The following is a 22,573-nucleotide window of genomic DNA, read 5'->3' on the forward strand; positions in this document are numbered from 1 at the left end:
CAAAAATATGTAGTACCCAATCAAATGATAACACATCATTTGTTACACTGGTAATAAATTTGATTGACAGTATAACTATTACACTATAATTTCATTCAGCAATACCTCTGACTTTTCTCAGTCATTAGACATTCCATTTTCATATCACCTAGTATTTCTTTTCAATTTTTGTACATGTGGAAATGAATAGATGCAATCATTTTGTTTTTCTTAAACCTGGAGATACTCAAGAAATATTTCAGTATTTCTTGTAATAGAGACAGTGTTTATGTTTAGATTTCTACCTTCTCACTCTCACTTTGCCATGAATCCAATGTTGATAAAAGTACATGCTCAATGCAAGGTTCAAAATCCTTTTAATGCCATTTTCTCCCCTTTACATACATGCCGTACTTGCTCCGCCCACACAAGGGTGGTGGCAAGGGTAAAAAAACAAACAAACAAAAAAACATACGGAAATAAAGACAGCACATTGTCACGTACACAAATAGCTGGATTGTCAGACATTACGTTTTGTTTTTCATACTGCAAGATGTTCAAACGGTTCCTGATAGACAGCCTTGCTTTACACTACATGTGGAGATTTGCTTGCCCAATGCACAATCCTGTTTGCCCCTGTACAGAGGGCTAGCCTTCATTCCTGGCAGGTTTTCACAAATTAAAGAATTTACACAGTTCAAGGTGAGCCATTTGTCTTCCTCTTTCCCACAATGCCTTGCCAACTCCAAGTCTTCCATCGAAACAAAGATAGTTAATAAAATATACTCCATGAATTATGCACAATTCAACTGCATAAGTGTGTGTGACAGATCACATACTTGTATGTACCAACGGATATCAAGATGCTGGCATGCACTCGCAATGGTGTATACAATAGGCACACTTATTTCGCGTTTGTTTTAGGCTACGGATGAAACAAAAAACTGCAAATTTACCTTTGCAAATGCATTTGGGCTTTAAGGTTTCACACAATGTAAAAGGATCATGGTGAGTCTATCATTTTGTCACACAAAAATTGCCATAACTAATGAGAAAAAAAATAACAAAAGTTAAAGCCAAAAGGATGCAGGGGTACCAAGCTCGTAAACAGCACTGCAGTATTCTGAGGGTTAAAAGGTGTGTTTTTACAAATAAATACTTTTAAAAGTATTTTTACTTCCCTGCAGTAGACATGCTATGTGTTAATAAATTATGTTATAAATTTGGAAAATACACTTGGACCGCCAGGGAGTTATATTTTCCCAAGGGATTATATTTTCCCGAAGCACGCATGTATTTTCCAAGTTACCTGCAGTATTCTTGGAAAAAAACCCAGTATTTATGAAATACTGCAAAAAGTAAAAGTTGGCATCTCTGGAGTGTCATCTTGCTGAAGAATAATCACCAGTGGTTGAGAGCTTTTTCCTCTACAAAATGGAGGCTGACAATGCTTTCCCTTTAATATTTGAGGAACTATACTTTCTATCAGCATAGACTCACACAGCGAGTACACTTTATGGAGTGGTGTAACTAATAGCCTTCCTTTAAGCAACACTGCACACTGGCACTGGTCCGACGGTCCCTGACCAGTAAAAACCACTGTCGGACCAGTAACATTTTTCAGGAATGGACCAGTAAAAGATGGAAAAACTGGGCACATACCGGTCCAACAGACATGTCAGACCAGTAGAAAAAATGGGTTAATGTGCAGCCCTGCTTTAAGTAACTCTGTGTAAAGTTTATAAACAAACAAAAAAATAAACAAATTCACATTTCACAACTGACATAAAAGCAGTATAATGTACAATATGTATATCCACTGGGATACCAACGATGAAATTTACAACTTACCTAATCTTTATGTATCGCATACATTTGTAATAATCAATTTGTGTCTGTTTGTGTGTGTGTATGTGTGTATGTGAGTATGTGTGTTAAATAATGTGTCTATCTACAGATGTGGGCACGCAACATGTCGTGTTCTCCCACGATACCATTGGGGCAATGACCTCCTTTTGTTTCAGAAGTCTCCTTATTTCCTGCTCTCAGGCCTTCCCAAACATTTGTAACATTTCCCTTGGCTACAGATATATTTATCCTTGCTCTTGGGAAAACAGACCAAAAACACCTTTTGATACTTGAAACCATCAAAGTGGATATGAAAAGTGAGATGCTGTTGAGTATGATCTGAGAATAGTGCTCAGAGACTGAGAAGGGAAAGCTATAGTGCCACTTAAACCCTTCTATGCATGAACTCTGATGGTGCGTACAGCGCTGTGAGGATTTCTGTGACGAGTAGCACTCCAAAGCACACACAGGGTTTGAAGTTGAAACTGTCCCTGAATTTAACTGATAGCTGGTACAGTACAAATACAGTAAAAACCTATCTTAGCGACCACCTGTTTATCGCAATCACCTGCTGTAACATACAACCACTAAAAACAATTCGCTCCGAGAGAAAAAGCATGTTAACGAACCTGTCTGTAGCAGTCACCTGTCTATAATGGTCACTTTTTTGTCTCCCTTGATGGGTGGCCGCTATAGTCAGGTTTGACTGTACATGCACTCTAGGCTAGTCTTAACCTCTCTGTGTCAGGGACTTTGAGCAGAGTGTAAAACATTATGGAGTTTTCTGCGCCTATCAGCACTCAAAACACATAATGGCTCGAATTCACGAAAGTGGTACAAATGAAAACATGGTTTAAACCATGGACAAAAACCACAGAGCGCCAAGTGTCCCATGGAATATTTTGTTACGAAATCAGTCATTTCGTCGATGAAATGATTATTTTGTAACAAAAAGACGACATTTTGTAACTAAATAAATATTTCGTCCACGAAGTGATAATTTCGTTAACGAAACGGTCATTTTGTTGACGAAATGACCCATTTCGTAACGAAATATTCCCTGCGACACTTGGCGCTCCATGGTTTTTGTCCATGGTTTAAACCGTGTTTTCATTTGTACCACCTTCGTGAATTCGGGCCAAAGGGTTTACTATCCAGTCCTGGGGTACTGTCAGTTGCTGGAGAAAATCCTTGTCACCACTAAAATGAAACCTCTGAATTTCACTCCATTTCTTATAAAGGAGAAGTATTAGAATGAATTGTTTAATCCACTGAAGCTGCAGTAAACAAAGAAGAAATTTACAATAGTTGCCAATTTTTGAAAGAAACAGGAACTTTAATTTTCTTAAATTGCGTTGCCAATTTAAGAAATCAAAACACTTCTGAAAATTATGCAGCAGAAGCACTCTCTGCACAAAGAAAATAACATCACAATTGGATACTGCCAAAAAATTACATTTTTTGCTATATTTTGGTGACCTTTCAACCCTGTCACTTCGCTCAACCAATCTCTCATTCTTTTCTATTCTGCTGAACTACCCACCAGCCATTCCTAGACGAGGGTATAGATGAAAGCTGACATTTTAAAAATCAAAGTGCAATGGCCTTTGCATTTGACCTTTGACCATTCAATCACAATAACAAGATCTGGGAATGACAACCAGACAGATGGACGAAGAAACTGAATTCAAAGGATGCTGGCGGCATACACACACACACACACACACACACATACACAAAAAGAAAAAAATATTACTAATTGCCTTTAATAACCCATGACAACATGTCATGTGAAATCCAAATTTAACTGCTTCATTCAGCAGGCACAGACTGACATGGCAAAAAAATGCCACGTGCTGAGGGCTGATGTGTTATCAAGATTAAGTTTTAGAGATAACCGTACAGTACTACCGAGATCTCAACTGCATTATTGAGAAATTTGACCATGAACATGACTCAAATCATGTCCTCTTACCACAAACCAGACTCTTTTCGAGGTATGGTCTTGTGAATGTGACTCCTTGTTACTGCGCTATGTCTCTTTAATGAGTCGGGGTTCCCCACCCCCTTTACTTTTTTTTCAGTACGTCGATGTGAAACTCATCTCCCTCTCATAACGTCAGACCTTTCAGTGAGACAGCAAACATGTCTAGAATCTCTGGAAAATGAACAACACGTTTCCTCCCACTTCAGAATAAATGGTGATGCGAAAGTGAAGGCACTTTTGAAAAAAAATAAATAAATAGTGAAATAATATCCATGCCATAATATCATAAAATCCCCGAGTTATTACAGCGGAAACCACATTTTCCCCTTTCAAAATATTCTAGCTCCGTAATAAAATGATCTGCTCCCAGTTTTTCTTTACAGCATGGTGTATTCCCTTGTCCTTCCTTGTAAGTACAGTCAAACCTGCGTTATACAAAGCATCCACTCCAGAAACCGTAAAAGGTGGTCTCCCCAGAGAGGTGACCATTATAGACAGGTTTGAGACCTGCTGGAAATGCTCATGTAAGATCTGTACCAGAAACCAAACCTGTGAACATACAGACAAACTGGCAGAGCTTGTGCAAATTGTAGGGAGACTTCAGTATGTAGCAAGAAACAAGTCTATGAAAAAAAAAAGACATGGGACATAAAATGTAGCCAACTGCCCTATGTGATCTCTCAAAATAAATTGGTGCAAAAGACAGTGCTTTACTTCAGTTTCTGTTCCACACACCTACATGTATTAATTTGCTAGAAATCAGAGAAAAAAAAAAGTTATATGATATGCAGAAACTATGCAAAAAGAATAGTGTCTGATTTGCATTCCAAGCAATAGGGCTAGCCTAATATTTGCAACATCTTTTGGTTGCTATACACGCTGTTACATTTCCTACAGGAAACAAAATTATGTGCTGGTGGCTGGGAGGAGTAGACAGGTGGTAGAGATGGGCACAGTCAATAAGAGTTTATAGTAGCAGGGAGAAAGCAGGTGGTCCATATGGACAGGTTGTTGCCAAAAGACAGGTGGGTCTAAATGCATTCGAAAAAGTGGTCTGTGACAGTCAAAAGTGATGGTTGTGCGGGATATTGCGCAAGCAGAATGACTTTAATCTAAAGTCAAATCTAAAAGGACTGCAGAAAATCTTTTAACATACATGTACATGTTGTAAACTTATTTCAACATACTTATTTAATAAATAGAATTAAGGCATGTTCATTTCCAAACAGGTAAAATTTTCCTTCCACATCACCAATTTTTCAACTTATGCCAGGTAATTAGGTGAGGTTGACTGCAACTGTTCAGCTACATGTAATCCTCACACATGTCAAATGCTCTTCCTTTTACTCAATACTATGCATCTGTGATATTAAAGAAAGGGAACATTTATTGGTTTGTTGTTTGTTTGTTTGAGTATTTTCATGTATGTATGTGTGTGTGTGTGTGTGTGTGTATTCTCTCATCTGCTAATAGTGTGTCGTGGCCATAAATAGTAAAAACAAGAATAACAAAAATCAACACCAACACCATTCCAAGATACTTGTATGTGATCTTACAAAAACTTGCTTGAAAAAAAAAAAAAAAAAGAAAAGATGAAATTGTTTCCATCAGTTATTACAAGGATACTCTCACAGAACTCCACACATTTTTCTCTAATTCCCATGTTCCTGTTTTTTATTCATAATGGCTTAATCATGCAATTCAATTGTTACACGTAAATGCCATAGAATGCATGTATGGGGAAATCCACCAAAGGAGTCTTTGCACTAATGCATGCTTGTAATACAACCAGTATCTAGTTGAATCCTCCATTTTCACTGGAAATCGTGTGGTGCATAGAAGGAAGTGCACAAAATTTCAGAATTTACTCTGAATCAGGATATTGAAGTGTAGCATTGCTCTGTTACAGACTGCCCTACATCAATGTACATTGGTTGAAAAGTACCATCAATGAGAATCAGGATAATGCTGCTGAAGTATTCAATTTTTTCAGACTTCCTTGAAACACCAGATTCAATACGAGGGTATCGAAATCTCCCACGATCATCCATTGTTTTGATAGATAATATTTTCCCTGGTCAGGCATGCCTTGGCTCCAGAAGTAAACCTGAGCCAAAAAGCTCATCTGTCAAATGAGAGGCCTGTTTCCTTGTACTTCAACTTCAGTTGGTGTCAGATATATGCATGCAGCACTTTTCATAAACTGGCAACGATTGCTTGTTTTTCAGTGGGCTCAGAAAACAGAAACCTAATGTTTCATAGACCAGCAACACGAACTGTTTACAGAACGAAATAAATGTCACCTCATCACCATATGTGAACATCTTCTAGGAACAAAAATGAAAAAACAAAACAAAAAAACAAATCTCTTGGCATGTGAGAACTATGTTTTCCCTTTAACCCATTTTTCAGTAACTGTAATTCCTTGAGAGCTCCCAATGCCCTCCAACGAGATATGTTTTGCCTGTCAACAAGAACGGGCAGGTTGGTAATCCACCTGTGCGAAAGTCAAGTGGTACAGTGTACATCCCCTTCCCAGGGTCAACTGCATGTGCCATCAAACAATACTACTACTACTACTACTACTACTACTACTACTACTACTACTACTACTACTACTACTACTACTACTACTACTACTACTACTACTACTACTACTACTACTACTAACAATAATAATAATAATAATAACAACAATAATAATAATAATAATAATAATAATAATAATAATAATAATCATCATCATCATAATCATAATCATAATCATAACCATAACAATAACAATAATAATCATAATAACAATAACAATAACAATAATAATAACTAGAGAAGCACTCTAAGAGTGCAGACCTCCGCCAAGCATGCAAATCATTTTCACCACTGATCTTGTTCTTCCATCGATTTCCACCCATACGTACTTATAGCATTGTGTGCTGAAAGTCGCCTGATTTCCCAATATAGAAGCCTTTGTTACATCATAAACCCTCAGCTGCACGGCGTGCCTCACCCCAGCAGAAACTAGAACACGCACTTTAGTGCGCGCAGGCAAACCTCATATACGCGCAGCCTGAACTCCCAAGTTCATTGACCCTACCTGCCAAAATATCAAAAATCCTTCATAAATTCCCCCAAAATTCTCGGATCACTACCAAAATTTAATCTTTTGTTACTTGTGTCATTCTCATCCTTTCCTGCAAGTTTCATCCCAATCTGTTAACTACTTTTTGAGTTATTTTGCACACGGACAAACTAACTAACTAACTAACTAATTAACGAACGACGTACAAACAAACCAACGGTAACGAAAACATAACCTCCTCCCTTGGTGGAGGTAATAATAATAATGATAATAATGATAATAATTATAATAATGATAATAATAATAATAACAACAATGATAATAAAGTACATGTACATTTATAATGCACCCTATCTGTCATTGCTGATACTCTCAGCGCATGAAAAAAATGCAAAATATTGATCGGACATGAGGTATGAATAAAGTGTGTGCTGATGGGCAAAATAAAGAACCTGAGTGACCCCACTTTTTCAATCCTCATTTCTCCCACTTCTGGGAAACTGCACCTTTTATTACTCTCTCTTGATTCAATCACTTTTAATGGTTTGATTTGGTCCAATTTTAGGCCTAAAACTTATACCCCTTTTATACTGGGAGTTAGCTCGCTTCAGGTGCAGACCTGAAGCCAGCTAACTCTCAGTATAAAAGGTCGAAAAATAGTTAGTCCGAGCTAAAGTTAGTCCGCTCTAGGGGGGTCGATCAGGTCAGCTTCAGGTCCGAACTACGTAACTTCAGTGTAAAAGGTAAGCGAGTTTAGCTCTGGCTAAGTCCACTGACCCGTGACTGGAAATCGTGTATGGTGCTGCCGGGTTGACAATATGTATTACATTTACTGCCGTAGTGTTGCCACCGGCGTGCTGTGTATTACGCATTGCATGCACTGATAGTATTTTATACACTGCTGTCACTGTTCGCTGTTCAGTAAAACTCCCAGTGAACTCTTTGAACTAGCAAACGGCATGATTAAATCTTGAGAAACAAAACAAAACAAAAAATAATAGACCAGTGCAGTGCGTACACTATAGGATGCCGATGACCAGTTGAATTTCGCGAGTAACGTATAACAGCGGAACTGAATTCGTACTCGTAAAAGTAAGCATGAAAACTGTCACTGAATTTTTGCGTTGGTGGGAAGGACAGCAGGCTGATTGGGAGGGGGCGATTGGTCTGGTCTCGCACGTATAAACCTTGGGTGGTCGAGAATGGCAGTGTAAAACGACTTGGCCCGAGCTAAAGTTAGCTCGTTTCAGAAGCGAGCTAAAAGTCGTGGGCAGTATAAAAAGGGGTATCAACCTTTTAAACCATGTAGAAAATTGGAACCATCCATTTCGGCCTAGTTTTTGTGGGTTTTGAGCTAGGTGGTCACATGATTATCATAATACAAGTACATAAAAATAAATTGCAGAAAGCACATATAAAACAGAATTCTGTCACTACACTACTGTCAGATATTATATGATGTGAATATCTCTGGTACTGGTTTTCTTTTGTATGTGATTTTAAAATCACCTTTAACCATCGCTTGACAGTGTTAAAAGTATTGTTTCAAACAACTTGTTCAAAGATACAGTGAGTTATGTCCTTTCCCAACCTGTGTAGAGCCCATAACATGGAGGAACCCTGCAACCAATTGATTTCACATGGCCATGAATTCGTAATGGTGAGAATACTGCGAAACATTCATCGGTGCAGCAGTCAACTCATGAACAGATGTACACGTACAAATTGCAGTAATGCTGATTACTTCTGAGCAAATTAGCACCGACGTGAGAATAATCAATTTCTGGAAATGCGTAATTGGACATTGATTATTCATTGAATGTGGCAAAACCTTGACTTCGTTCCAATGTCATTTCACCCTGATATCTTCTTTTCAGCCTTCGGGATGCTGGCGGATAATTGCTTTAACCATAGCAGCCCTTTCACTCATTGCTAGAGTGACAAGGTTAAAGTGGAACATTATCTAATTAACTATCTCATGGATAATGGCAAAAAGTGCAGTCCAACTCTGGTATCATCAGCAAGTCATTCTTGACTATAAATGCTGGCTGCTAGTCTTTACTTATCAAGCCATGGTTACAAATAGGAAAGGATCAAATATATGAACTTTTCTCTCACCACAAACTATTTCGAACTAAAACAAAGCATCAAAATCCCTCAAGTATCGGTTTCTAATTATTGCAAGCATGATTTAAAAACAAAGAGATGAAAAGTAGCATGGAAATACATCAACTCACTGTAAAAACCTTAGTCACTGAAATGCAGGGTAAGAACTAATGTTGGTGTTTGCAATAAACACAAATAGGAGATAAAGTTACAAAAGCAGAAAAATCATTATTCACAATGTGGGACTGAACGTAAGGACAGAATTTTCCTTTAATACAGTATACTAGCATGTTACCAAGGCCAGCATACATAGCTTATGAAGGCCAGTGTACAGACCACACTGCCAGCGATGAAATGTTTGAAACATTTATATGCCATAGGAAAAATTGAAAAAAGACAAACAAACAAACATGACTTCATGGTATGTTTCCCAATACTGGCCACAATGGAAACAGTCAACTATGTATGGGCTAGCCATGTCGTAGAACCTCTAAAGACCCCTCTGTAAGAACTTGTCAAGGAGGTAAAAGTGCCTTGCCCTCAAAGATACAGAGGAATGAAATGAAGTCATGCATAATACACAAACAAAAGTAGTGACTAATGTTATAAAACAAGATATGACCTAGAGTGGAAGTGACAGTTGGCCCATAAAACATTGGCTCTGGAGGCCTCTTCCCATACCTTTAACAGTTTAAGCATTTTGTTTTTAATAGTTTTCTGCAACTTCTGAATAAGAATATTAGGATAGGAAAAGACAGGGATGTGTACGTGGGTAATTCCATGAAGTTGGGGCAGTGTCCATGTAGCATCGTGATATTTGAAAAATACATTTCAGCATAACTCAATATTAATTATGCTATACATTTATTGTTTGTAGGCTTTACATTTGCATTGAGGCCACACATTTTCCTGGAAATTTTGTGCCATTCAGACTCAACTTTGATGAAGTTATTAAACAATATGTAACGGTGTCCTGTAGCATCGTGACGTGTCCATGTAGCATCGTGAAATTTTAACATTTGGTCCTAAGAGACAAATTATGGCAATTAGCTTGACCAAAATTTGATGCAATATGCATATTTACTATATTAGTCAGATAGCTAAATATCTCACATTTCCTGTACACAGTTTTTAATTTTAAAAGAAAATTACAAAATGTATCACGATGCTACGCGGTGTCCTTTTTTGTTACATTTGGTGGACACCGTGTAGCATAGTGACACATTGTGTAATTTTCTTGTAAAAGTAAAACTGTGGAAAATAGAATTAAGATATTTAGCTATCTGACTAATCTAGTAATTATGCATATTATATCAAATTTTGGTCAAGCTAATTGCATTAATTTGTCTTTTAGGACCAGATTTTAACTATCACGATGCTACATGGACACGTCACGATGCTACAGGACACCGTTACATTTTTTAAAAATAACTTCATCAAAATTGAGTCTGAATGGCACAAAATCTCCAGGAAAATGTATGGTCTCAATACAAATGTAAAGCCTATAAAGAATATATGTATAGCATAATTAGCATTGAGTTATGCTAAAATGTAACACTTTGTGCCCCAACTTCATGGAATTACCCATATGTAGCTTTTCTTTTGTCCCAATCCTTCATTCTTCTTTTAATACACATCTTAGGGATCATATAGTTTTGGTTGAGACCTAACTTCAGGTTTTTAAAGGACAAGTCCACCTTCATATACATGTGGATTGAGTGAATGCAGCAATATTAGTAGAACACATCAGTGAAAGTTTGGGGAAAATCGGACATTCCGTTCAAAAGTTATGAATTTTTGAAGTTTTTGCTCAGCCACTGCTGGATGAGAAGACTACTTTAGCTTGTGATGTCACATGTGTACAACTATATACAGAAAGAATAAAGAAAATTTAACATATTTCCATTTTTCTCGCATAACAAAAGAACACTCAACTTCTCTCTTTCAGGAGGCAGGGGGAATAATATTACCATTAACATATACACCAATAACAAGTCGAAGAAATGTGCACTTTATTCAAAAAGTAAAGTTTTGTGAAATTCTCTTTTTATTTTCGTTGTATCGTTGTACGCATGTGACATCATGCACTGTAGTAGTCTTCTCATCCAGCAGCGACTGCGCAGATACTTAAAAAATTCATAACTTTTGAACGGATTGTCCGTTTTTCCTCAAACTTTCAATGATGTGTCCTACTAATATTGCTGCATTCTCTCAATCTTTATGTATATGAAGGTGGACTTGTCCTTTAACTTTTTTTGGTGAGATAATAAGAAATGCTTGTTACAGCAAAATCAGCATGTCCTGAATGGTTAACAATTTGATGAGCTCTTGCATTACTTGTCCAAATATTGAAAAAAAAAATGATTCCTGCAAAGTTTGCATGAACTCTGTTTAATTTTCTTAACCCACTGAGGATGTGCTGATTTTGCTATACAAACTGCCCAATTGTACACTGTATACTCAGGACTAGTGTTTGATAGGTTAACAAGGAAAAGTAGAAATTACGCGGTGCGTAACATATGTCCCCGCCGGAAGTAGCATTTTGTAACAAAATGTGCAATATAGGTAAAAAATCAAGGTCAAAGGTCAAAGAAGTCAAAGGTCAAAATTCTGTGTAGAAGTTTTGAAGCCCTCACCTAGTGCCATCACATAAAGCAAATGGAATCGAAATTGGGTTAGAAATGGCGAAGGAGTAGTATTTTGTAGCCAATGTACAATGTAGGTCAAAAATTAAGGTCAAAGGTCAAAGAAGACAAAGGTCAAAATTCTGTGTAGAAGTTTTGAAGCCCTCACCTAGTGCTATCACATAAAGCAAACGGAATCGAAATCGGGTTAGAAATGGCGAAGGAGTAGCATTCTGTAGCAAAATGCACAATATAGGTCAAAAATCAAGGTCAAAGGTCAAAGAAGTCAAAGGTCAAAATTCTGTGTAGAAGTTTTGAAGCCCTCAACTAGTGCCATCATATAAAGCAAACGGAATTGAAATCGGGTTAAAAATGGCGAAGGAGTAGCATTTCGTAGCAAAATGTACAATATAGGTAAAAAATCAAGGTCAAAGGTCAAAGAAGTCAAAGGTCAAAATTCTGTGTAGAAGTTTTGAAGCCCTCACCTAGTGCCATCACATAAAGCAAACGGAATCGAAATCGGGTTAGAAATGGCGAAGGAGTAGCATTTTGTAGCAAAATGTACAATATAGGTCAAAGGTCAAGGTCGAAGGTCACGACTGAAATTCTGTGTAGAAGTTTCAAAGCTCCCATGTAGTGCTATCATATAAAGCAAACAGAATCAAAATTGGCTCATAAATGACAGAGAAGTAGCAAATTGAAGATTTTGATCACACACGGACGCACACACGGACACACGGACGGACGGACGGACGGACACACGGACACACACACGTACGGAGCCCGTTTCATAGTCCCCTGCTCGAACTCGTTCGGCGGGGACAAAAATGGAGATGAAAACGTGGAATGTTTGACGTCTGACACTCAACAAATTTAAGAAGCGAATGCAATATTTCACTAGAGGTTGTGGCTCAGCTGAGCTGAAAAGGGAACAGCAATTCAAACATCTCGCGTAATCCAGAGTACAATGTGGCTAGCTGTCTGCAGAATTGCACATCATATCCACAGAAAAGGTCCTTCAACTCCGGCACACTTCTGGGTTAATGAGGCACCATAAATACGTGGCGTGAGCTTCCATATTTTCCGGTGCGCTCTTCTTTGTTCTCCGAGCATCAGGTACTTCGTGCAGGTAACTGACACTTGAAGGGTTTCCCGGCTCTGCCATAATGGAAGCGGCATTGTGCTCTCATCATTTATTTACAGCGCACACAGCTGCCTCCCGGCGCTATCTCGCCACGACTAATTGCTCCATCCGCCGCACAATGAAGATTTCTTTCCCCAACATCCATCATCCGACCATTGATTTGTGTAAGATAGCAAGGTTTGGGGTCAACCTTTTCCTGGACATTCTTTCATCAATCCTACAAGATACACTAGAGAACCAATGCCAACACTCACTTAAACGTCCAATAATTCCTTTAAACAGGAATGAAACCCAAATGTATGTGGATTGAGTGAATGAAAAGATATTAAAAGAATACATCAGTGAAGTTTGAGGAAAATGACATGATCCATTCAAAAGTTATAAATTTTTAAAGTTTTGGTATTGCCAATGAAGAAAAAAAAAAAGTGACATCATATGATATGACATATGACAATGATATACTGTAAAGAAAAAATAAGAGAATTCCACAAAATTTAGTTTTTCCTGACAGGCACACATTCCATCCACTTGTTATAAAAATGGACATATATGTTGAAGGCAAATATTATTCCCCATGTTTTCTGACAAGCCCACCTTCATATACATGTGGATTGAGTGAATGCAGCAATATTAGTAGAACACTTCAGTGACAGTTTGAGGAAAATCAGACAATCCGTTCAAAAGTTATTAATTTTTTAAGTTTCTGTGCAGCCACTACTGGATAAGAAGACTACTACAGTGTATGATGTCACATGCATAGAACGAAATATACGGAAATTTCACAAAATTGCATCAACCCCCCCCCCTTGACATTTTTCGCGACAATTCTGCCACGTGAATTTTTTTGACCGCGCCGCTCGCTGACTTTTTACTTTCAAGTCTCGCACATCTTATGACACCATTTTCGCGAAAATCGGACATACCGTTACAACGTTGCACGACCCTTTTTACATGCTTGTCAGACCAAAAATGGCTCAAAAACGTGATTTTGTGTACAAAGTCTATGCAAATAGAGTTTTCTCACCTTATTCAAAAAGATATGATTACTTTCACTTTCAATGGCTGAAATCAATTAATTTTAGCATAATTATCCTTAAAATAGGTTCTGTAATGAATTTTGTGGAAAAAAAATGAAAAACAAAAGGTTGAAAAACAAGGAAATACATAAGAAATTCATAAAACAATACAATACATAAGAAATTAACTTTGATACCTGATTTTTTTTTTTCAATTACATTGTTAGGAATGCTACAAGGAATAATGTCACCAAAAATTAGGACGCCATTAGCTTTATTTTCTGAATTAGAGCAAAATTTATGATTTCACGCATATTACTTAAAATAAAATACAGAAAATAAAAATTTAATATTTTTCTTTTACAGTTTGGTAGATTACGCGACAGGTAATGTATGTGCCAATTTTCAGGGCGATTGCGCGATCAATGGCCGAGATTATCAAAATTAGTAGCGAAATATTTTACATTTGCAAAATAATGAAAAAAACAGATAAACTCTGACCTTAAATTGACCTCTTCCACGACCTCTCTGATCACGATGACCTCTCCCTCTTCCCCTGGAATGTCGGGATTCTGACAACGGAAGATAAGATGATCTTTCAGAGATGGATACTGAAGAAAACAATTCCTACAATTTGTATGCCAATATCACCGACAACTGCTTGTCAACTTATTGATTCAACATCATGATCGTGAAACACACATTTACAGAATTATCACACCTGATACAGTGTCAGCCTGTATTCAACTGACAAATTGTGCTCAATTAAAAGCAAATAAATATGCTGCCAAACTCACTACAAGGTCATCATTTGGCATGCCACTTTATACTACCAGACATACAGCATTTTTTGATGATTTGCTTTCATTTTTTATTGGGGGGGGGGGAGCAAAAGTAACACTAATATCATGCTTGCAGTCACACACGAGACTTTAAATAAAATGCCTGCATTCGAATCCAACCAAGTTTATATAAAAAACAACAAAAGAAGTCAAATACTACTATGACATTATCCTTTTTTCTTTTCCTTTTATTTTTTGCTTCATTTCTGTTTTTTATTCCAAACAGTTTTGTAAAGAAAATTCACGTCAAGGTACTCATAAATGACAAATTTTATATTCCTATAAAAGTGCACTGCACCCAAACCAGGAGCACATGTCACTGCACTTTGATACCTGGCTACATAAATATTGCATAAAAGTGAAACGATGCATGGTATGAACCTTTCTGAGTATAGCAACCTAAGAAAAGAATCTTTTCTTTTTTTTTTCCTTCGAACTTCATACACATGTAATTCGATATGAGCAACATCAAGCCAACCTAATGAAAAGTACAACAAAGTGTAAAGGATAATAAAACAATAATAATGTCAAGGAAGGCAAACAAAGAAGACATGATGAAAGCCTTCAAGTCCTGCACAGTCAGACACATAAACATAGCATACATTTCGCGGGGGTTTTATTTTCGCAAATTTTGCGAGTTGGGTGCTATTCATGAATGAAATTTAAAAAAAAAAAAATGTTAACTCTGATCCCGACTCTGATACTGACATGAATGCGACGTGCACACATACATTTCTTCATTCACAGCGGTATGCTATGATCACAAATTTAACAACTCACTTTAAATGTCAGGAAGTCCCACTTTGCAAAAAATTTGACTCACTATTGAAATATATGCCGTATAATATAGTATTTCTATCGCTATCAAAATTTCCTGCACACAGATTTCAAGATGGAGTTTTTACACTATTCAATGTCAACATTTGATGGACTTCCCACAAACCTCAAACTTCTCTAGGTGTCAGGTTCCATGAGGAGAAGGCTACATTTATCTGCTTCAGAAACCTCCTTTATACCCCTATTCCACAGAGATTTATTCTCATCAGTCACTCATCGGAGGCAAAATTTGTTTCTTCCGGCCACCCACTGAAGTGTATCATTGGATGGCAGTCTGATGAATCTGACTTGTGTTGGTCAACCATCAGGTCAGCGTCAGACATGTCTGGCAGTGATCTGATGAGGCAAGATCGTCTGGAGAGGATCACACACAGCATGTCTGACATTGACCCGATAGTCAACCAACACAAGTCGGATTCATCAGACTGTGATCCAATACACTCCAGTGGGAGGTCGGAGGCAACAAACTTTGCTTCGGATGCGTGACCGATGGGAAAAAGTTTATATTGGTTTAATTTTTTTTTTATTCAAAAGATGAAAAGTCATACTTTTAAGAGGCGATAACATATTACCGTATTTCACAATGTAATACTATAAAATCATCTTGGCTGGCATCTCTGTACCAATACTAGCTGCTCACAGACGAGGAAGTTGTTCTCCAATCTTTGACAAGACATCTCTCACTCAGCAAATCACAAATTGTACAGAATTAGACAAAGTGTTGCTAGGGGCAACAGCTGTCTTTTGTGTAAACGGGTAAAGGGACTAATGGTGGATAGAATCATTATCACACATGGAAAATATTGTAATCCTTAATGGTACATCTGATAAAGTTGCCTAACACACAATTTTTCCTAATTATGGCATCTTTAATCCATGTTCTATAAAGTATACAATTGTCCCCTTTAGTACAAATGTACCTAAAGACCTATACTACAGACATGGTAAGAAAACCAGCAAACAAGATTAGATTTCATATCTTTCTCAGACTTCAAATTTCAGACAGGAGATACAAAGGATAGCAAACTTTTGATATTTGTACAAGTTATCAGATTTCTAATTATTCAGTCCAGTCAAATTAATTTCCATCTTTCTCAGCTTTCATGTTTGTGACTTCATCAGGGTGAGTAGGTGACAGGCATCATATTCTTCTTAATGTCCTGTTTTCTCAGATAGGCAGATATTTACTCATCACATGCTTAGATTATGCCACAGTATTTTCAACATGTCTGATTTGTTCAACAGTAGGATGTTCGACCTCTAGTCTAAACTTGCCAAGTTTGCCAAGATAATGTTTGTGAAGTTTTCAGCACTGTATTATAGCTGATTAAACATTGTTGCTTTACAGTATTCTGCATTCAAAGTGTGCGTCCTATCTTCATCCACGCACTACAGTAAACATATCTATGCTACCTATTATATGAAAATTCTTCTGTCATATGGAATACATACAGTGTACCATATGTCACCCAAAATTACAGCGGGACCCTCCGCAATGATACTGTGTTACTTTAAGAATTGTGAATCAATCCAAATACAATTTCAGGGTATGAAACTATAACTTATCACCTACATCTTACAGAAAACCCCATCCCCTTTGCTTCAGTGGTCAAAGAGAAATGAGGAGTTTTGTAGAGCATGTCAGGAATCACTTCCCTCCAAGTTCTGTCCATTGTGTTCACACATTAATATGTAGTTCCACGAGCATCTAAGTGCTAAACTTGGAAGAATCAGACCCATGACATGCTGTACAACAGTCCATATTTCTCTGTGACCACTTAACCAAATTCAATTGGGTTTTCTGTAAAATAGAGCTCAGGTGTTATATTTCAGGACCCTGAAGTAGCATTACTGTTCATTCATATTGGAAGTTATCGATGCGAAAATCCGATTGTAATTTTGTTTGGGACATACATACAGCTGTATTGTATATTCTGATATAGTTTGTTTTAATATGTCTTGTAGCCATCATACCCCTCTACGAACAGATTTCTCATTCTCAACAGAAATGAAGTAAAAGTTCAAAGTTTAAAGTTCAGGTCATTTTTCTCCTAAAACACAAATGATGGAAGTAAAGACTGACCTTGGAACATAGTGTAGTCTGCCTGGCTGTAATCATAGGGCGTGACCCGTCTCTCTCCTCTTTCTTCCCTTGACTCCGCCCACTGGTCTCCCTGCTCCCTTGACTCCGCCCTGTGGTGTCTCTTTTCCTCACCCCGCCCATGTTTCTCCGCCCCTCTCCTCTCGGCGTGCTCTCCGCGGCGATCCTTCTTTGGCCTCGGTGTCTCACCGGTTGGGTTGTCCGAGTGCTTTCTTTTCTTGGACTGTGTCCCACCCTAGCCGAGACAGAAATATATCCGATATGTGAACTGTGGCAGAGACTATCATACTAGCTGATTTTATAGATGTTACCAATCAGATCCTGTTTATATGCCATATATTTTGCAAGGTTCTTATTTTCGTAAATTTTGCAAGTTGGATGCTATTTGTAAATCTAACAATGCGCGAAAATATTAAATCTGATCCTGACCATGATGCAACAGGTATGCATATATTTCTCCTTTCATCACTGTACTCCCAGATTTTTTCAAATTTAACCACTCACCAAATTGTCAGAAAGCCTTGATTTGCAAACATTTTGACTCACTAAATAAATGGCATATGCAGTAATGCAATATGAACCAAGTGCCATCTATGCTATATGTGTATTTGTGAGCATCATCATCATAAACTATCTAAAAATGTACTTCTACTTGGGTGGTATTGTATTAATACCATACTTCACCAAGTCCTGATGAACTTGTGCCTGGCAGAAGGGCCTTATCATAATATTAATGTTGCCATGCTAGAGCCCTTCTGCCAGGCACACAACAAATATACCTCTCAACTGAACTTGCCAACCACCTGAAACTTGCTACAGTGCACTCCCGTTAGAACAAACGATGTTATAACGAACTTCCGGTTACAACAAAGTACAAATTTAGGCTCCAACATTATCAGCTCCATATTCTTTATTGTTTACTGAATGTTCAGTTCTAACAAAATTTTGATATGATGAAAGAAAACTGCCAGTCCCAAGCACTTCGTTATAACGGGAGTCCAATGTATCAGAACTGCAATAGTATTTTGATACTCTTGTATCTGCTTGCATAATCATTTACTCTCCTTGCAAAGATAGTGATTACATGACCAGATTTCTTGCTTTCTTATTGGCAAAATTGCAACTTGAATCAAATAAAGTCTGCCTCATGTGCATGTGCATGTGTGTGTGCATGTGTGTGTGTTTGTGTGTGTGAAGAGTCTGAAAGTCCATATTTGTTTGTTTCTTGTTTGTTTGTTTTTTAATATCGAATTAGACCGACATATTATGTGTCTTTATTAAATAGTAAGAGCTACAACTTCTTACGTCTGCACCAGCAGACGCCGAGACAGGAAAGGAATTTTACGCCCATTTTCTGAAAAACCAAGACATTTTCACCTTTCTACAAATATAGGGATTCAACAAAATTTAATGGTGTGACCATTGACTGGAATCCATCAACCCTATGCACAGGTTGTCATTGTACGCCCCTAAAGAGTCCTTTCATTGAGGCCCTCCCCCTTCCAACCTTCACATTTACTATTAAATGAAGGTTGCTCAATAGATTCTTAACAAAAGACCCTGGGGTCACACGCTCACCTGAGTATCTCAAGTGCACCTTCCATGCATTCTTGCACACTCTTACCTGAGAACATTGGAAACTTAGGTCTGCATATGGATCCCCCCCCCCCTTCGACTCCGGGGGGGGGGGGGGGGGGGGGGGGGAATCCATATGCAGACCTAAGTTTCCAATGTTCGGGGGGCAGGCAGCCCTGGATCTGCAATGAACAAACTTGGAACTAAAGTCATCAATGTACAAACTCATGGTATTAGCTTTGCTGTATCATTTCTGGTTCTAGAGTAGATTTTAATTATTCCTGAAGAGGGACATGGTGCCCATTTGAAGGAATCGAGATTCTATCCCCCTAGGGATTTGTAATTTATTAGCTAAGCCCTATCACTTCTGGTTCTAGAGAAGATATTTTTTTTTAAAGATTCCTTGATTTAGGGGGGTTTGGGCCCCCCTGGGGGCCCCTAGGTGGGGCATGGTGCCCACTTAAACATATTGAGATCCTATCCCCCTAGGAATGCTACCTGCCAAGTTTGGTGGAAATCAGTCATGAGGATCTCAAAGAGAAGATGAAAATGTACAATTTAGGCCCCATTAGGACCCCTCCGCACCCCCCTCCCCTGGCCTGGGTGACAAGGGGGGCACCCCTGATTCCACCATGAACAAACTTGAAACTACAGTCATCATTGTACTAACTCATAGTATTAAATAAGCCCTATCACTTCTGGTTCAAGAAAAGAAGATTTTTAAAGATTTCTTAATTTTAGGGGGTTTGGGCCCCCTGGGGGCCCCCCAGGTGGGCCATGGTGCCCATTTTGACAAATGAGATCCTATCCTCCTAGGGATGCTACCTGCTGAGTTTGGTGAAAATCGGTCATGGGGTTCTCAAGAAGAAGATGAAAATGTAAAAAGTTTACACACGACGGACGACGCACGCCGGACGAAGAGCAATCGCAATAGCTCAGTTGAGCCCTCGGCTCAGGTGAGCTAAAAACTATAAAAAAAAAAAAAAAAATCATATAACACTCTAGCTTTCCCTAATCACTATGTTTGACATTAAGTTAGGCATGACAGATTTTATCTCACGAGCGTTCGCCCGCGTCCGGCATGCCTTCTTATCTGTTAAGTAGCCAGCTTGGCACGAGCTTGGCATGCGCCCATGCCGTCCGCGTTCGGGAACGCCAGCTTATAAGTCTTTTGTTTAGTGCCTTTGTTTCGAACACAATAGCGTCAACTTCACTGTACCTAAACGACCACGAAGCCATCGCTCCATGTAGCCAGCGTTCGGGAACGCCCGGATTAAGTCTTGCCTTTGTCTTGTGCTGAACACTTACACAGTTGATTTCATGGAAGCTTAAAAAACGGACAAACTAGCAAACAAATGAAACCACCAAAGGCATTGCACTATTACGCGTTAGTAACGCTGTGATTACCTTAATTTGCGTCGATGAGAGGCGTAATCAAGAAGTATCTGAAATAGTATCCGAAATAGTATTTATTCCCCTTACATGAGCGTGAGACCACTCTTGTAAGCAGCTTCTCAGGTGAAGCAAAATGTGTGTAATGAATTAAGTGACAAGTGCATAAGAAAAACATTCACAGTAGCTAGGTAGATCGACGGAAACTTGACACCCGTGGTCGGTCGTGCCAGCCAGGCAACAAGCTGGTGGAAATTTCCACGAGCTTCAAAGCAGGTTACCCGCCCGCCAGGCAAGCTTAAGACCGCAGGGTAAAGGAATTTGCGTACGCGCTGAATGGGTCGTAAACATCGTGTCAATTGCTTGGGGCCTGATGGGAGGGAACAGGGGCTATGTATTAACTTGCGCCGCTGAGAGGCGTAACCAAAAGTATCCGGAATGGTGAGCGTGAGACCCCAAGAACTTCAGTTTTGAAATTGTCATTTGTGCTTGTTTAGAATTAATTCAAGACACGAAATCTACATTTGTATTTGTTGACAGCTAATATATCTACAAGTGTCTTTTGTATGGTGAAGCAGAATATTCGTAAGGAAGAGTAAGAATAACCGAATATTTTTTTTTTCTTTCTATATAGATACTGGGGAAACCAGTTACTTGTATAACAAGATCGTCGGTTCCGGGTGATTTTTCTCGTTTGTATTCGGATTCTCGTTGTACCCGAACACATGTGTAATGTACACTTATATAAACATGCTGTTTAAAATTGGGTGATATGCATGAACTAATATTATGACGTCGTCGAGCTGATGAACAGAAAGACAAGAAATGCAACAGGAAAATGCGATAATGACAATTATTTTTTTCTCGACACATTTTATAAAATATTTCAGATTTGACAAATCTTATAATCATGTAGATTTGACCTGCCTTTTGTTATCTGCACTTATGAGAAGAGAGAGATGCAGCAAAATTTATGCAAGTAATCGCGCTATCACCGCTGCGTTTAGCGTAACTCGCGTGGGTGAAAGCTGTGAGTAAAATTTATCTGTCATTCTTTGACAGATTATTGATATAAACCATATGAGTTATGGTGAAAGTTTACACCATAATTTGTACTCTCGTTTTTTGTTTACCCCAGGGAAACAGTGCCCAACATCTTATTTATTCTCTAGCTATTACTGTAAAGTGCGATGAGCGAAACGCAAACTACTTAAACCGCAAGATCGTAGAGCGCCATGTGCTTCCAGCTTGTCAGCTCGAATGCGTGCTCTATACGTGAATGCTTTACCCGACGATGACGGGAGATGCCGTTTACGAAAACAAAAACCAGTAGACCCTACAGGGTAACTGTGGATTGCAAAATCGACTGAAATAGTATTTTCTTCGATAAGCTAGAGTTGAATTAAATAAAATTTGAGCGTACGACCCCATCGCATTTTGATTTTGACATGTAATTCAATTTATCTCATAATCAAATTGTGCATCATACTTACAGGACAAGAACAAATGAAAAAAGAATGTTGTACTTACCAAAATTTAGAACCACACAGGGACAATTTTCGATTTCTTACTTAGGACCAAAACTTTGGAACACATTGCCACGAGAAATGCGTGAACAAAGCAAAAGATCTACATTTCGTAAATGCCTTGTAGATTTCCTACTCTGATAGATATTATACTGTAACAAGTATGATTAGTTTTCTATGTTAGAAAATGAATGATGTACATTGTATGAATATTAACAGCCATTACAACTAACCATGCAATATTTTTTTCTTTTGTGTCTAGCTTTTTAGTATGACGATCAAGGTGACCAATCACGACTAGCACTTGTGCTAACTTTTGGTTCCCTTGTTAACAACAACTTTGTAGAATTATGCTACACGTATCATATCTAAATATAAATCTCAAATGTCATCCTTTAATTATGTATTGTAAAGGAGTAATAGATAAGTATTTTTTTCACATATGTATGTAATTATACAATAATGTTATGATTGAAAATGTACATGCTCAATTGTTGTTGCTAATAAAACTTCAAAC

The 22,573-nt window shown here is 38.1% G+C and overlaps 1 protein-coding gene across 1 annotated transcript in view; it reads right to left on the minus strand.

Annotated features, from left to right (window-relative positions):
- The window catches only part of LOC140239170 (exosome complex component 10-like), a 127,931-nt gene that overhangs the window by 25,503 nt on the left and 79,855 nt on the right, over nucleotides 1-22,573 (minus strand). Inside the window, exons 21-22 of the mRNA XM_072319052.1 lie at nucleotides 17,546-17,798; nucleotides 14,285-14,355 (exon numbers count right to left, since the gene is read on the minus strand). Of these exons, the coding sequence (XP_072175153.1) occupies nucleotides 14,285-14,355; nucleotides 17,546-17,798 (324 nt within the window). The remainder of the gene's footprint in view (nucleotides 1-14,284; nucleotides 14,356-17,545; nucleotides 17,799-22,573) is intronic.

The sequence above is a fragment of the Diadema setosum genome, chromosome 15, assembly GCF_964275005.1.
Source record: "Diadema setosum chromosome 15, eeDiaSeto1, whole genome shotgun sequence".
NCBI lineage: Eukaryota > Metazoa > Echinodermata > Echinoidea > Diadematoida > Diadematidae > Diadema > Diadema setosum.